Raw genomic sequence first — 16,651 nt, 5'->3', positions numbered from 1 at the left:
TTTAAGGAGCTAATCTAAGATAACAGAAGGAGGTAGTAGAGGTGTACCTAAGATTGACTATAAAGAGAACACTGTGTGTGGGGTTGCCAATTAGGGAAACAAACTAGATCCACACATAAGAACTTGAACCACTTAGGGACAACTAAACCTAGAGTTACTTCACATGGACTTGATGGGACCATCTAGGATTCAAATTTGGGTGGAAACCGTTATATTCTGGCTTATTGTTGATGATTTTACTCGTTATGTATGGAGTGCTTTCTTACGAGAAAAAGCTGATACTTTTAATTATTTTTTTGAAATCTGTCTCCGTCTTATGACTGAACGAAATGATAAAATTGTACGCATTCGAAGCGATCAAGGGGGAGAATTCATAAACTCTAAAATTTGTTGATTTCTGTGTTTCAAACGGTATAAAACATGAATTCTCGGCCCCCTATACACCCAACAAAACGGAGTGGTTGAACGTAAGAATCGGGTTGTACAGGAGATGGCTCGTGTTATGCTTCATAGTAAGAAAATTGCTTTACATTTTTGGGCCGAAGCGGTTAACACAGCTGTCTATGTCATCAATCGGATTTATGTACGTCCGGCGTACTTTGAACACGCCTTATGAACTTTGGCTTGGTAGAAAACCTAATATTAAATATCTTTCGTGTCTTCGGGAGTAAATGTTTTATCCTTCGGATCGTGAAATCTTGGAAAATTTGACTCTCGCAGTGACGAAGGCATATTTCTTGTTATTCTACTACAAGTCGTGCCTATCGTGCGTACAATTTACGAACTAAGACGGTGATAGAGTCTATCAATATAAAAGTAGATGAAGCTTCTTTTGTAAGTTCTTCTGTGAATGGTTCTTCAAATTCTTTGATGAATGATGATGATAATGATTCTCCGTTTGTAATGCCTGTGAATGATGATATTTCTATACCTGATAATTCCATTGCATCTTCTGAAAATATATGCATCAAATGATTCATCTGAGCCACAAAAACACTACGCCTGAAATCCCTAGCGTGCTCCTGAAACTATTCCCTGACTGAGTCAAGATCATCCTTTGTCAAATGTGATGGGGATCCAATGTTGGTGTACGAACAAGAAGTCAGTACAATGTGAATTTGCATGTTATGTTTCTTTGATCGAGCCAAAGAATGTTGACGAAGCTCTTGTTGATGAATATTGGATAAATGCCATGCAAGAAGAACTTGGTCAATTTGTTCGCAATGATGTATGGGAATTGGTGCTCGTCCTGAGCACAACACATTATTGGTACCAAATGGATCTTTAAGAATAAGAAAATGAAGATGGTACTATCGTAGCGGAACAAAGCTAGACTTGTGGCTCAGGGGTACTCTCAAATTGAGGGAATAGACTTTGAAGAAACTTTTGCTCCGGTTGCCCGTCTTGAATCCATTCGTATCTTGTTCGCGATTGCTTTGTCATTTTAAAATCACGCTCTTTCAAATGGATGTCAAAAGTGCATTTTTAAATGGATTTTTAAAAGAGGAAGTTTATGTTGAACAACCGAAAGGTTTTATAGACTCAAAATTTCCAAATCATGTTTTTCGACTGAAAAAGGCACTTTATGAGCTAAAACAAGCTCCGCGAGCGTGGTAACGAACGTTTAACAAAATCTTTTGGAAAAGGGCTATAACGAGGGGGAGCAGATAGAACCTCTTTGTGAAGCATCTGAAAATAATTTCATTGTAGCACAAATATTATGTGGATGACATAGTTTTTGGGGCTACTAAAGATAAGGATGCCGCTGATTTTGCAAAATTAATGACTAGTGAGTTTGAGATGTCAATGATGGGAGAACTTAATTATTTCCTCGGCTTCAAGTCAAACAATCAAAAGATGGAATTCATTTGTCACAGACAAAGTATGAAAGGAACTAGTTAAGAAATTCGGATTAGAAAGTGCAAAGGATTTTGACACTCCGATGGTACAAGCAACAAAGGATTAGAATGAACTCAGAAGGTCAGAGTGTGGATGAGAAACAATACAGAAGCATGATTGGTAGCCTCTTGTATCTAACTGCGGCAGACCTGATATTGCGTTTAGTGTTGGAATATGTGCTCGTTATCAGGCTAATCCTAAGGAAAATACATTGAAAGCAGTTAAAGGATTATTCGATATGTTAAAGGAACAACCGAGTATGGACTATGGTATCCTAAGGAACGTCTCTTGACCAATCGGCTACTCAGATGCTGACTGGGCAGGCTCCGCAGATGATCGGAAAAGTACTAGTGGGCTTGTTTTTACATCGGACATTGTTTGGTTGCTTGCACAGTAAGAAGCAAAATTGCATTGCTCTTTCCACTGCAGAAGCTGAATACATTGCAGCTGGAAGTTGTCTACTCAATTAATTTGGATGAAAGCTTACTAAGCGACTATCGGATCCCCTCTACCACTCTGACTATTTTGTGTGACAACACGAGTGCAATAAATATTTCTAAAAACCTGTTTTACATTCCGAACAAAACATATTGAACTAAGATATCATTTTTAAGAGAACTGGTGAATCAAATGTTTTACAACTTGAATACATTTCAACAGAAAATCAACTTGCAGATATTTTAACCAAACCTTTGGATCAAAAACGTTTTTTGCATTTGAGGAAGGCAATTGGTATGAACCCATCCATCTAGATATATTCTATTGAGCCACAGATCATGTGCATGGTGCATATTTTGTTTTCTTTTCTTGCATGTATTTCAGTGTTTGACAATAGATTGTATATCGAGAATAATCTTGCTGTTTTGGGACGTGATTTGGTCTATGACTTGAATTATTTCATATTTATTTTTTGATTGATCACTTTCAGGGTTATTCTCTATTTGCATATTTTTAAACGATCAAATCTTTAAGATTCTAGTTAACATGTTGAATCATATTCAGCACCTCATGCGTCGAATTTGAATGTTGCAATCATTTGTTTGATTATCAGTTTTGAGATGAATAAATCTTTCTCTGTTTTGAAATAACTATAATATTTTTAACTTGAGGGTTCACTGATTTAGGGGGATCTTTCTAATTCTAGCTATGAATATTTCTGAAATTCAAGATGTGGAAAGAGTTACATCCCTGCTGGGAGTGTGAAAACTACCACCACATGGAGGAAAGAGCTACCACCCCGGTCGTCCGGTCAGTGTGTGCAGCTACCACATGTTGATTATAGTATCTATGTGAGACAAAGAAAAGTACCTCCAGAAAGAGAAAATGTAAGAATAATATGCTCAAAGAGCTATACTGCTTGTAGGTGATATAAGGTGGAATGTTAATAAAGATGCTCAAAGAGCACTCCTGTCTCAGACGATGTGCATAACTCAATTTAATCATATTATGTTAATTTCACAATTTTGAAAAATATTTATTTCATTCTCTTTAACAAATAATGATGATAAAATGACATTTGTTTCTAAGATCTTGCATGATGTGTGGGATTTTATTTTATATGTATCAAGAATTCTTATTGATTTTCGGTTTAAAAATTTTGAATTTTGAATATCCTGAAATTGATTTTTCAAAATTCGTTATAATTTTTATTAAAGTTTTTTTTGGATGAAAAAGATTATTTGGGATAATTACATATTAAGAAATACCCTTACATTTATCTTTGATTTTTCGGGCAGTTTTTAAAATTTTTGAAAAATTTCTGGCTCGGAGACCGGTCTCAGGGAGGAGAGACCGTCCCTCCGCCCGACCGATATAAGGGCTTTTGCGGTCTCTTTCTTTTTACTTTCTCAATCGTGTTCATACTCCTCCCCAGAGCTTCTCCATACCTAGGGTGCTGTTGCTTCAAATCTTCATCAATTTCAACTTGATTTTGGTATGATTCTCGGATTTTGTTTTCTTTATATATCATATAATCCGGATTTTTGCTTATTTTGAGTTTTTGGAGATTTGATCTCATGATGTTGTTATATTCTTCTATTTTTACCCTGTTCTTGCTCTAGATATGTTAGTCAACACTTTCATGCATTATTTCATATTTTGACACAAGTGGTTGTTTGTTTTTGCCATGTTTCTTCATCAAAACCTAATTTTTCTCATTTTTGCAAACTGTGGTTTTATTTGTTTTGATGCTTGATCTGTCCATGATTTTCTTAGTTATGTGGCTCTAGGATTATCATAGGATATTACATACAATTTGCTAAAGTGTTTGGAATCACAAAAATCTAGTGTTCTTATGTTCAATATGTATATACATTGTGTTTAACAGGGGTGTCTTCGAAAATGTACTCGTGGGTACTCGTGCTTGCGGTTCTTATGGCTGGGGTGGTCGCGGTAGCAAGCGACAGCGCGCCTCAGCTAAGAGGCCGGTTGAGCAACAACCGGAAGATGAAGGGAGTGAGTATGCCCCGGGTGATGAATCTGAGAAGGACGAGCGAATGGGGAGACCTTTGTTCCTGAAGTGTTGGCTAAGGAAAAGAACACTGGGAAAGGCAAGGGAAAAGGAAAAGCTGTGGATAAAGGCAAAGGAAAAGCAACTGATCGTCCAGTCGTCGTAAGTCCGGGGGTGTTGAGATTCGAGAACAGGGCTCTGAACCACCACGTCGCAGTTTACAGGATGTTCCAATCTAACCGACGGTCAATGTATTCGTCGAAACACTGCATTGGAGAGCGAGATTTGGGGTGGCCAGTATTATTAGTTGTGTGCCGGGTTTCAGGATCTGTTTGAACAGGGGAATCTTCATCAGATTTGTGATTTTCCGGAGCAAACAGGTTATTGTTTGGAGCTGATCAGAGAATTTTACATGAGGGCAGGTCACCTCAGTGATTCTGACGGGGGCCGTACGTGTTTAAGACTTCTGTCCGTGGTGTTGAGTTATCCATCACTCCTGCGACAATAGCTTCGGTGCTTGAGATGGAAGCTAAGACTGATGGAGTGGAGTATTTGCAGGCTGGGTTCGACTCACTTCGCGATTGGAACCGTGTCGTGAACACTATCTGCATGCCGGGTACTGAATCAAACGGAATTATGGTTATGTCCAAGGATTTTAAAATGGAGTACAGATTTCTGAATTTTGTGGTTTGCTACAAACATCATGCCTCTTGCGAACACGAAAATCTTGAGATGGGATCGGATTCTGTACATGTATCTCTTGGGTAGGCCAGATTTTGTGAGTGCAAGAAACATTAACATGAATATTCCGTTTCTGATATGGCGGCGGATGGCGAAAGACATCAAAACCTCGGGCAAAATGAGAGGTTACCGTTTCCTATGATAATTATGCGGATTTTGTGACTTCGTGAGGTGGATGTTAGGTGTACATCGTACGAGCCCAGTTTGGGTCGGATTAATGAAAGGACGTTTGTGAAGTCCTCGTGCACGCTTCGTACGCCGTCCAACGTGCTTCTTCCCCTCCTGCAGCTCCACCTCCTGCTACTGCTACTTCTTCCCGTCCTTCTATGGATATTTCTGAGGAAGATATTTCCGTTTCTTCGGTTTATCGCGAGCAGCAACGTCTGTCTGAGGAGCTTCAGAAGTTGTCTTAGAACAACTGCGATTCGTAGGATGTGAGCAAGATGAAGCGCTTGTTGAATATGATTTTTGACAAATTGGGATGTTGTCGGGCCGATTTACCTTCAGGAGATGATTCTGATTAGGATTTACCGACCTTCTCCTTTTGTCGTTTTGGCGCTTTCTGACAAAAAGGGGGAGATGATGGGATGGATGGATGGTCCCTTAATGATGTATGATGCATTTAGCTTAGGGCTTTGCTTAGTTAAGATGACTTTGTTTTAATGCTTTAGGTGTTTGGTGTTTTCGTTTAGTTTAACTATGAACTATGAAGTGTGAACTTTAGTTGATTGTTTGATCTTCTTGATACTTGATACTTCTTGATACTTGAATCTTGATTATGCTTTGAGAATGTTTTGCAGAACTCAAGACTCAGACTCCGTGCTTAAGTCATAGAGTTTGTATTAAGGGTGTAATAGTGTAAATTTCGTTTATTGGATTGATTATGCAGGAGATTATCGTTTGGTGATTGCGATGATCTTCTTTTTATGATTTATTGGTTGTATACGAATTTTGTATTATATTTTGTCACGAAATCGCCAAAGGGGGAGATTGTTAAGGATTTTATAGGTTGGCGATTTCGTAAAGTTGTTTGGAGTCTTGAAGAGTTGATTGCAGAAGATTTTGAGAAAAGATTCAATTGGAGGACAAAGACTCATTCGGAAAGATCGACACCTAAGGTATGTAGAAAAGATCATTTGTGGTGAAGATACATGTTTAAAATAAGTTCAGAAGACTTAGATTGCTTTAAAAACAAATTTCTGAACATTCATGTGTTCTGGCCGGTCTCTGAGATGGAGAGACCGTTTCCCAAGGTCCTCACTGCGTAATCCTTGATGCAACCGGTCCCTGTGGTGAGAGACCGGTTCCCGACCTTGTGGTTCTGTCACGCAGCGAGGGACGGTCTCAAGTTTGAGAGACCGTGTTCCCGAACGTGGGTTTTTGGTTACGCAGAGAGGAGCCGGTTCCTCACTTGAGAGACGGTCTTCACCAGACCGGTCTCCTCAGACAGGACGGTCTCTGAGGACGACACGAGTTTTTGAAATCGACTTTTTTGCAATCCTAGTCTACTTCTAAGTTTCTAAACATATAAATAAGCTATGTGGGCCGTCTAAAGTTAAGGCTTTTGAATATTTTACAATTCCAAACCCTAGAAACTCGTTTTCTTCGCTTCGATTTACATGATGAGTTTCTAGCAATCAACATCGGCTTGATTCTTCGTTTTTACTCAAATTTCTTACGAGAATCAAGTAGATGATTGATTAAAGGTGAACCCTCATAGCTTATGTTTTTTCAAAAGTTGAATCACCCGAAATCTTCGATTCTACAAGCTCCGGAAGGAGGTTCGGCGCGTGGATCTCGCGCGAAGCTGAGGATTCGGTGGACGCTTCGAGGAGTTGAGGCGTTGACGCTGCGAGGAGTTGCAGCAAGGTCGATTGGTGGATTCCTATCGATCGAGGACGGCAAAGATCACCGTCAACAAAGAATCGGTAAATTGAGTCGCGTGTTTTTGGTCGAAATCACTTGTACTCAAGTTTTCTTAGTGGATTTCTTTGCGTGATCGGTCCCGTGGGTTTTTCACTCCGAATTGGAGTTTTCCCACTTTAAATTCTCGGTGTGCTATTAATTTCCGCTATTGTGTTTGTTTGCATCGAGATTTTTCGAGTTTGCCGGATTTACACCTATTCACCCCCCTCTAGTGTTTACTTACTTTTTAGATCCTCGGGATCAATAACTTACATTTTTTACTTACCTAATAAGTAAATTTTCGATTGTATTGTCTTTGGAGGGGTGTGGGGTATCCAGAATATTTCGGATATTCCAAAGAACAAAACAAAAAGAAAAAGCAAAAAGCAAAAGTAAAAAAAAAAAAAAAGAAGCAAAAAAGCAAAAAAAAAAAAAGCAGAGTGCCAGCCCGTGCCACTTTAACCTATATCTAACACCTGCAACTGGTGACTGTGCTTATGATTAAATGAAGATCAAATCTGAAATGGCTTTTAAAGAGTATTCACTTGTATCCTATGTGAAGAGATTTCATTAGTGTCTGCATCAAAGCCATTTCATATATCTACATCAAAGCCATTTAATCAAGCATTTTCCAACTCGTTAATTGTGTTATCTCTGTTAGCTGCTCTTATAGTTTAGTACATGCTGTCACTTGCGTAACCAAATCTTGGACCGGCAAATTCACTTAAAATGACAATTTTGGACTATGATGTACAGTGAGTTTTTCTGCTAGAACAGTATGGACTGACTTGTTTTGATGTTTAGCCCAACCTGGTGGTATAAGTCCTAGATGTCTTATGGCTATTGTAGGTACATACACTATGTAAAGCAGCATTTTAAACCAGTGCTGACGAAGGAATCGGAAAAGGTTATCTCAAGTTACTATCAGCTGCAGCGGAGATCAGCAAACCATAATGTGGCTAGAACTACTGTACGGATGCTTGAGAGTTTGATAAGATTGGCCCAAGGTAAATACTACCATCTAAAGGTTCACCAGTTATACTTTCCTATTTATGTTCGGCGGTATAGGTGGGGTTTACCTCTGTATTTTCCAGCACATGCAAGACTCATGTTTAGAGACATAGTAACGCAGCTGGATGCTATTGCGGCCATTTTATGCATCGAGTCCTCAATGACAACATCTGCCATTGTTGACAGTGTGGGAAATGCTTTGCACTCTAACTTCACTGATAACCCTGACCAGGAGTGTATCCTAACATTTTAGTTTTCCTGTCTAAATAGCTGAACAATTGTGTTACAGTATGGCTGTTCTGCATTCAAGTGTACATAGGTTTTTATATATATATATATATAGAGCTAGGCTGGTATATACCAAGTTGTTTTCAATAATGCGGCTTCCAAATTAACGATCGGCTCCGTTAGGCTTGATCTATACTATTAAAAATATTTGGAAACTAAATTTTATAATTTTTCGACATCATTTGGCTAGTGATCAAAAGGTCTCAAAATTGATAATTTTAATGGTAGATGTGATGCATTTGTAAATTTAACGGTGTAAAACAATTCAAATCAGATGAAATTTTTATAGGAAATTTTTTTTTACTATTTAGAGTAAAATCAGTACCCCTGATCTTAAATTCAAGTCTTATATCATCATTTTTTATGAAATTTTTATTTTTAGCTGTTCATTTTTAGACTACTCGTTTGATAGGTAAATGATACCGAAAAATTATAAAATTTAGTTTCCAAATACTTTCAATAGTGTAGATCAAGTCTAACGGAGCCGATCGTTGATTTGGAAGCGGCATCATTGAAAACAACTTGGTAGCACGGAGGCCTCCGTGCTACCGATAGTATACCAGTCTAGCTCTATAGATATATATAACTCTTTTATTTTAAGGCTCCTATAAAAATATGTTACTGCAACTTTAGTTGTCACTTCTGGTAACAACTGATAGTCTTTAAATTCTTTTATTTTACAATCTTTTTTCTGCCTACATTAAAAAAAAAAAAAGGTGAAAAATCTTTTTTCCTCCTGCCAACTTTAGTATGCCTTGACATGCCATAGATGTCAAGCAAGAAAAGATAATCCTTGAGAAGCTTAGGATGATCCAGACGTTTCCATGATATTGGATGATTAGAAGCTGCAACTGTGGAAATCCGGAAAGCCTTTGCATGCCCTGTAGCTAAATGCATAACTAACGGCCAAGGAGATGGTGATATAAAGTTGTCTTGGCTTGGGAGTAATCAGATGATTGATGCCTACATTCTCACTATGTATTAACAGGTCTGCACTGTCACAATGTTCATATGGAATATAAACACATTGTTTTCTACTTGTATTTTCTGAGAACCAATAGGCTGCATTTTTGTTGATCCTCATTCGATATCAGCTGATCTGGTTCTAACATATTTTCTTGTTTCATGTTAGGTTGCCGTTGTTTTTGTATGGACTCAGTGTGCCCTGTATAATTTCCTGTCGTTCTGATGATAATCTTGGTTTCTTTGACCGCCATATCAATCTAAGGTACGAAGCTATCAGGCTTTTTAATCACTCTTTCTAATTATATGTACTTTTTTGTCACTTTATATATCACATCGAGGAAGAGTGCAAATTTAGTTCGAAATTGTTTTTTGACCGCCAGAAACTCTAAGATGGGTAGGGGTGGAACTGGGCCAGGTTTGGGTCGGGTTATACTATGCCCAAGCCCAGCCCAAATAAAAATGTTGGGCTTCGGGTCGGGCTTTTATCCAATGTTTTTAAAAAATTAAGGTCCGGCCCAAGCCCAAGCCCAATGCCCAATACCCATCGGGCTTTGTGGAGGCCTATTTTATTCATTTATCATATAATACATAAATACTTTTATTTGTATAAAATTAAAATAAAATACTTAGTTTTAGTTTGATCACATCAAAAAAATTAATATCTAACATCAAATATATCCTAATATAGAACTAAATATTTTGTAATATATAATATATCCTCATATATATATATAAGTACATATCATTAATAACAATATATACTATATATGATATACTATATTATTTATTTCTTTTAATAGATAAGTAATATGTATATAATTAAATATTTTATTTTGATAATTAATATATCGGGTTTTTGGCTCGGGCTCGGGTCTAGCTTGGACATGCCCAAATAGGCCCAAAATTTTTTCGGGCCTAAATTTTTAAGTCCGGCCCGAACCCAAAGTTACATTTTTAATACCTAAAGTCCGGCCCAAACATGGCCTATTGGGCCAGGCCTTGTTTAGGCCGGGCCCCAATTCGACCCCTAAAGATGGGTGATTTTATGCTTTTGGATTACCCAAAATATCAGTCTGATAAAAACAGTCAAAGAGTTTAGTCTTAACATTCTCGCTCATGTGCATGTTGTAAAGTAGGTATTAAGTGAACCATGTTTTGTGCCTTAGGAAGCGGCAACGGAAGAAACAACGAAATAATAGACAATAATGTTAGCCATAAAATGGTGGATGGTAGAATCAACAATCAAGCTTAGGACCTTTTGGAAAGAAGGAACTTAGGATTGACTTTGATATCATATTTTACTTAGAGATTGATTGTTGGAAAATATTTCTTATCTTTTATTAAAATATTTTTTAATAACAATTCGAAAGTTTAATATCAGTTTTAGAAAAATTCCGAGAAAGAAATTAAATAACGAATACTGTAAAAAAAAGGATTAGAAAATGTCTGTGGATTGAGGCGTGCAGAGTACTGTTATAGAAGTGAAATTGCTCCTCTACGTACGAGGCTTTTCAGCAATTTCTTCCAGCGATACAACGATCACGTTTCACTCCATCGGCACGATTTCAAGGTGGTGCAAGATGAACCTAACAAGCTTCAGATCCAGCGAAAATATGAGAAAGCTCGGCGTAAATTGGCGCAAAAGATCAATGACGAGAAAGCAGGAAAAGGCAAGGTAAATGATAGGGGTTTCCTCTTAGGTATGCTTGGGTTCATATTGAACTCATGCAACCTCGTCCAATATATATAACCAAGGCAAGAATCTTGCTTCAACACGTTAATTCCGTATAGAACAAGATAAGTCCAAGATTATACGGGATTATGGATTAGGATAAAAATAAAGATAAAACCGAAAAAAATAAAAATAAAATAAATCGGGTGCATGGACTGCGTGTGCCGCCGCCCGCCCAGTTCGTGCTCGTGCCGTGCGTGCGTGCGTGCATTTAGTTGAGAGCATAACTCTTATTTTCTTCCAAGCAATATATAATTACAACAGTACACTTAGTTTTTAATGTGGGACTAAATAATACATATGAAAATTTTAGTTGGGCTCCTAAACAAGGCCCATCAAGTATTGGGCTGCCTAAGAGGTCTAATGAATTTTAAATCATCAAAAACCCAATAAAATCTAACATTGATCAAGTAAGAAATAGTTCAAATTAGTTTTAAGTCTTAACAAGCAGGACCGGACCATAAATAAGTACCTGGATGGCTGGACCAAGTTAGTCTAGCTGTTGGAGTCCAGCATAGCATTCTGTGGCTGTCAATCCGCAGTTCTAATGCATAGCCCAGCCCATCATAACAACATTTGTTTGTCCACTTACCGATCGTCCCTAGAGCAAGTGGCAAAGGGCTTGGTGGTTGGTAGCCGAGGCCCAAGTTCGAATCCTAATTCATTCATATTTTCAGCTAAGTTTATTTCTAAATGAAATAAACGAAGCGGGTAGCATGCTATTTATTTCCCAAAAAAAAAAAAAACATTTGTTTGTCTACTTGGAATTGGCTATAAACTGCACACCAGATACGGCATGCTAAAATGGTAGTCTTCCCAAAGCACAGTTGTCCAGCCAACATTGGTTTGCAACAACACTGGTTTGTATCTCAGTTGTTTTTGAGCTTACCTCGACAATTCTACCGAAGCTTAGAATTGATTTGATATTCTGGTGAGCAAAAGTTTGCGTACAAGCAAGCATACACTTGGGTGCATATAGTATGATGCATTGATGTGTGATTACCAATCTTAGACAAAAGTGGACAGAGTGGAGGATTTCTGATTTTAGAAGAAGACATGTAGCGGCTTATGTACTGACTTCATAACAGCTTGATTCTTTATCAGTAAGTTTCTCAAAGCATGAGAAAATGCTTCTTTTACGGATTGAGTGAATTTACTGGGCAAAGCTCCTACAACTGGGCAAAGCCACCGTAACTTTCGGCCCGCAACATAAAATCATGAAAAATATTTAAAGTATCTAGAAAATGAATTTTTGTAATTTTTCGATATTATTTATCTAGTAATTAAAGGAGTTTAAAATCAATAATTTTAATAGTCGTGGTGAGCCGTTTGCAAGTTTAATGATATAAAAATATTCAAATTGTGTGAAATTTCTATTTTATACTATTTAAAATAAAATTAATATCTTTGATCTTGTACTCTGTCTCCGACAAATTAAACTGTCCTTTAGAAATCACTGATGTCATCTTATTTTTAGTTTACAAATTTTATTGTACTTAAAAAAAAAATTAACTGACTTTTAGACATAAATGATGTGGTACCATTGCTATATAAAGAACACCTTGTTTGCTAATCTAATACTCTACCAGGTACTAACACCAATTCTTACCCTTTTCAGTTGGAAGCGTAGTAGCTATACTATATTATCTATAATAATTATTTTTTTTGGAGAAAAATATGATAAAAATATTTTTAAAAAAATCAGGATGAAATGGGTGAACTGTAAGAATACAATTTGATTGGTTGAAAATGCTACATCGCTCATACACGACTGTTGCAATTTAGAGTTTCTTTCCCTGATCTGTCTGTTAACTTTATTTTTTTTTCTCTCATTTTAAATAACTTGGCGAAACGGCGCCTCTAGGAGATCAGTTACTCTCTCCCCAGCGCCGTGGGCTCGAGGAGGGCCGCTACCACAGCCGCTCCATTCCTCGTCGTTATCCCCATGCCAGCTTCTCTATGTGTATCCTCTTTCCCCACTCTTTGTGACTTGTGAGCCTCCTGTTTTCAACCTCGGGGTGGTTGGCGCCCCCTCCTCCCCTCATCGCGGGCCCTACCTCAGTTTTTGTTTTCTAGCTATATACTCCGTGTGACAGCTCCTCCCGCGCTCTGTTTGCGGTTTTCTCGGTGGGCCACCACCGAGAAAGATGCGCGGCCAAATTCAAAGTCCACAGCTCGCGGAAGTGCCAGCCACGAGGTTCCGGTTCTGTTGCTCTCCCCCGACCCCTCCGCCCTTCCTCCGTGGGCCCGACCTCAATCACTGTTACCTCCCCCCTCTTTCATTCTCCCGTGGGCCCCCACGGCCGACCTCTTCTATTTAAACTTTACTTCCTCCTTTTTCCTGTGGGCCCCATCCCGGCCCATGTATGGGGGTGAGTAGTACTAGTAAATGGACCACCTGGCTTCTTGTTGGGGGGGTCTCGAGACTCAATAGCCAATAGCCCCCAGTCGCTTTCAAATCTTTTGCCTTGCTTTTTTTTTTTTTTTTTTTTTTTTTTTTCCTTGTGTGACTGCTTGTTTGGCTCCCGTTTTACTTGCAGCATCTCAAAATTTATTTTTGCTGCAGCGGAAATGAAATGAAGTTTGAAATTCAAAAGCAGAAGCTCAAGTTAATACTTCCACTAAAATGTGTTCATAGATTTTGGAATAGTAGACGTTTAATTTTCAAAAAAAAAATTCCGTCATCAGTATTGTACCGTACAGCAAAACTGAAGGGGCCAAAATCTGGCATGTCTCTGCTTTTCTTTTCTTTTTCTTTTATTTTTTTTTTGTTTTTGTGGGGCGTGGGGTGGGGTGGGGTGGGGTTTGGATAGGAGGAAGTAATCTCCATGTGAGCACCGGCTGGTGAGTGGAACTGACCCTTTTCTCTCTCTTTCCCTGCATTCGAGTAGGCAAACGACAAGGCGAGATGGGGAAAGAAAGATTGGGACGGTAGGTGGTGTGTTGTGGGCCTCAGCGGGAGGTGGGGAAGAAGCTCGAGGGAATCCCGTTGTCCTCGGAGAGGGGCTCTTATCTGTAGGGAAAAATTTCGTGGGGAGCTCAGTTCTCCCTTAAGGAGATCTAATTTTTCGGCACATATTATTTTGGATTAATTTTATATAGATTTCTACAAATATAATAAATTATAAATAAATATATTTATATAAAATTTGATTTTCATATGTTGTTTTAATAAAAGTTTTAATATTTTTAAATATTCTTTTCTAATTTGTTATTACTAAAACATTGCTTATTTTATAAGTGAAATAAATTTTTTGGTATCACAAATATGTTCTTCTAAAAGCCTCTAACTTTTAATTAAAAAAGTGTAAACAAGTTAATTTATCTTATTAACTAATTAAGTTTAAGTATTTTATCTATGGTTAACTAATTTTTTTTAACGGATCTTAATGGTAGGGATATATTTGAAAATATCAGGATTTTTGCAGGAATAACATATAAAAGTTGAATTTTGTAGATATATATCTGTAATTCATTATGTTTGTAGAGATCTGTATGAAATTAATCTAAAATAATATGTGACAAAGAATTGGATCTCCTTAACGGAGTACGGAGAGCTCCCCACGGAAAATTTTTCCCTACAAATAGAGCTCCTCTCCGAGGACAACGAGATAGTTCTCCAATAAGATGTCGTTGGGAGCTCTCCACTGAAATTTTATTCTGTTGCAGAGAGACCCTCTTTGAAGAGATTACACTCGGGACCTCGTCCACCACGTCAGCCATGGACCGCTCGAGGTTTTCACCCTGAATTTGAAAATTTTTAGGCCTGTGGTAATTAAAAGCACCTTATTTTATAATTTTGAGGGCTTAAAATATTCACTTTTGTATTTTGTGGTAGTTGAAAATCACAAAAGACAAAAGAACTGACCACTTCTGGTGCAAGTGGCACAGGACTTGATGGTTGATAATCGAGATTCTAAGTTCGAAATCTAGTTATTTTATATTTCAAACAAAGTTTATTTTTATAAAAAATAAACGTACTGGATAGTGTATTATTTTTCTCTGTTAAAAAAAAAAAGAGAACACAAAAAAGCCTGAATGTTCGTCATTGCAAGTTTATAGTATTGGTAATGAAAAGATTAAAAGCGCATTGAATTTTTTTTAGGCCTTCTAAAATATAAAATAGATTTTTTGAGACATTCTAATTATTTTCTACGTAAAAAAAATATTTTCTTAACTTGTCCAGAGTATTGAAAGGAGATGGATGATGGAGGGTGGATACCTTCTGTGGAGGCGACGCTTCTCTGTTTAGATAGCCACTAATGTACGGCAGCATGCATGATGCTGTTATGTCCTTTGATATTGGCACTTTTGTCTTCGTGGTTCGACGGTAACAAGTTTAGGTTCAACCTGTCGCTACATGATGCGTTCATATTGGTGGTTTTCAATTTAATTCGATCCATATAAAATATGTACTACGATTTATTCTAATAAGTTAAGAATTAGAATGAATTATACGTTTCTTATTAGTTAAAAAATGTATCTCTTCGTAGATATTTATTATGGATATCTTAATTGTAATCTCTATGTTAGATTCAGAATATTTTAAGGAGTTCCGTTATTTTATAAATATGTTTTATTTCTCTGTTGTGCTTTATCATATCTAATTCGATTTAAAAGAATTTATGATTTATCTTCTTCCTCCTTCTCTCTTTTATTTTTTTTTTGAGATTTTTCTCGGGTTTTGGAGTGTGGACATAGAAAAATATTCTGGTAGTCATTTTCGATTGGCGTCCGTCGTATTCGATTTGCACCCCATTCGTGTCCGACGCATCCGATTAGTGACGCGAGGTGTAGGCGTGGGAGAAGGCGAGATATGTGGGAAATTTAGAAGTATCGAGATCAGGACTATCCAAGCAGGCTAGTAAAACAAGCAATCTGACAGAGGCACTATATTCAAGTATTCATGACAGAATCAAGCATATAGATATCCGTTTTTCTATATTCTAGAGATGATTTGGTTAGGCGAAATCACTCTTAGGGTGCGTTTGGTTCGCATTATGAAAGATTACTAGGAATAAAAGATATCCGAGAATCTTATTCCTATTCATCCTATTACTAAGAATATGGAATTCCTGTGTTTGGTTCGCACGGTAATATTAATTAGCCATGTTATTTAATATTATAAAAAATATACAATTAATTAATTAATTAATTAATTTAATTTTAGATAATGTTATCAAAAGTTTCAACATCTTTTTAGAAAAAAGAAAGAGAGAGTATAAGTTAGAGAGAGAGAGCATAATTAAAAAAATAGAAAGAAAAATATAGTCGAAATTAGAGGGAGTGAGAGAGTTGAAATTTTAGAAAAAGAGAGAGAGAGAAAGCTTAGTTTAGAGAGAGAAAAAAAAGTTGAATTTTAGAGAGAAAAATAAGTTTAGAGAGAGATATAAGGTTAGAGTGTAAAGAAAAATAATATCAATTAGCCGGCGGGTAAAAAGAAAGAAAGAGATTAGACATATTATGATTATCCCAATCCATTAATATGAGGATACCCACCATTCCTCAAGGGAATGAGATTAATACTTTGGAGTGAATCTTATTCCCAAGTGAATCTAATATTACCAACTAGATTACTTAGTGCGCTTAACCAAACACCGTCATATTTTTTTATTCCCATTGGATTACTAAAAATTTTTAAAAGATAGCGCGAACCAAAC

At 37.2% G+C, this 16,651-nt stretch overlaps 1 protein-coding gene across 6 annotated transcripts in view; it reads left to right on the top strand.

Moving 5' to 3' along the window:
* LOC109711190 (probable DNA helicase MCM9) overlaps positions 1-15,544 on the top strand; it is a 32,198-nt gene extending 16,654 nt beyond the window's left edge. Inside the window, exons 17-23 of one of the 6 annotated variants that reach the window (XM_020234116.1) lie at positions 7,844-8,001; positions 8,089-8,241; positions 9,063-9,281; positions 9,426-9,521; positions 13,883-13,953; positions 14,661-14,726; positions 15,178-15,544. In XM_020234116.1, coding sequence (XP_020089705.1) covers positions 7,844-8,001; positions 8,089-8,241; positions 9,063-9,121 — 370 coding nt within the window. In that variant the 3' untranslated portion in view covers positions 9,122-9,281; positions 9,426-9,521; positions 13,883-13,953; positions 14,661-14,726; positions 15,178-15,544. Of the gene's footprint in view, positions 1-7,843; positions 8,002-8,088; positions 8,242-9,042; positions 9,282-9,425; positions 9,622-13,882; positions 13,954-14,660; positions 14,727-15,177 lie in introns of those variants that run through there. The other 5 variants (XM_020234117.1, XM_020234118.1, XM_020234119.1 and 2 more) reach the window with 5 other exon arrangements.

This window comes from Ananas comosus, linkage group 6 (assembly GCF_001540865.1).
Source record: "Ananas comosus cultivar F153 linkage group 6, ASM154086v1, whole genome shotgun sequence".
NCBI classification, from domain to species: domain Eukaryota; kingdom Viridiplantae; phylum Streptophyta; class Magnoliopsida; order Poales; family Bromeliaceae; genus Ananas; species Ananas comosus.
This window is presented reverse-complemented; position numbering and strand designations above follow the sequence as displayed.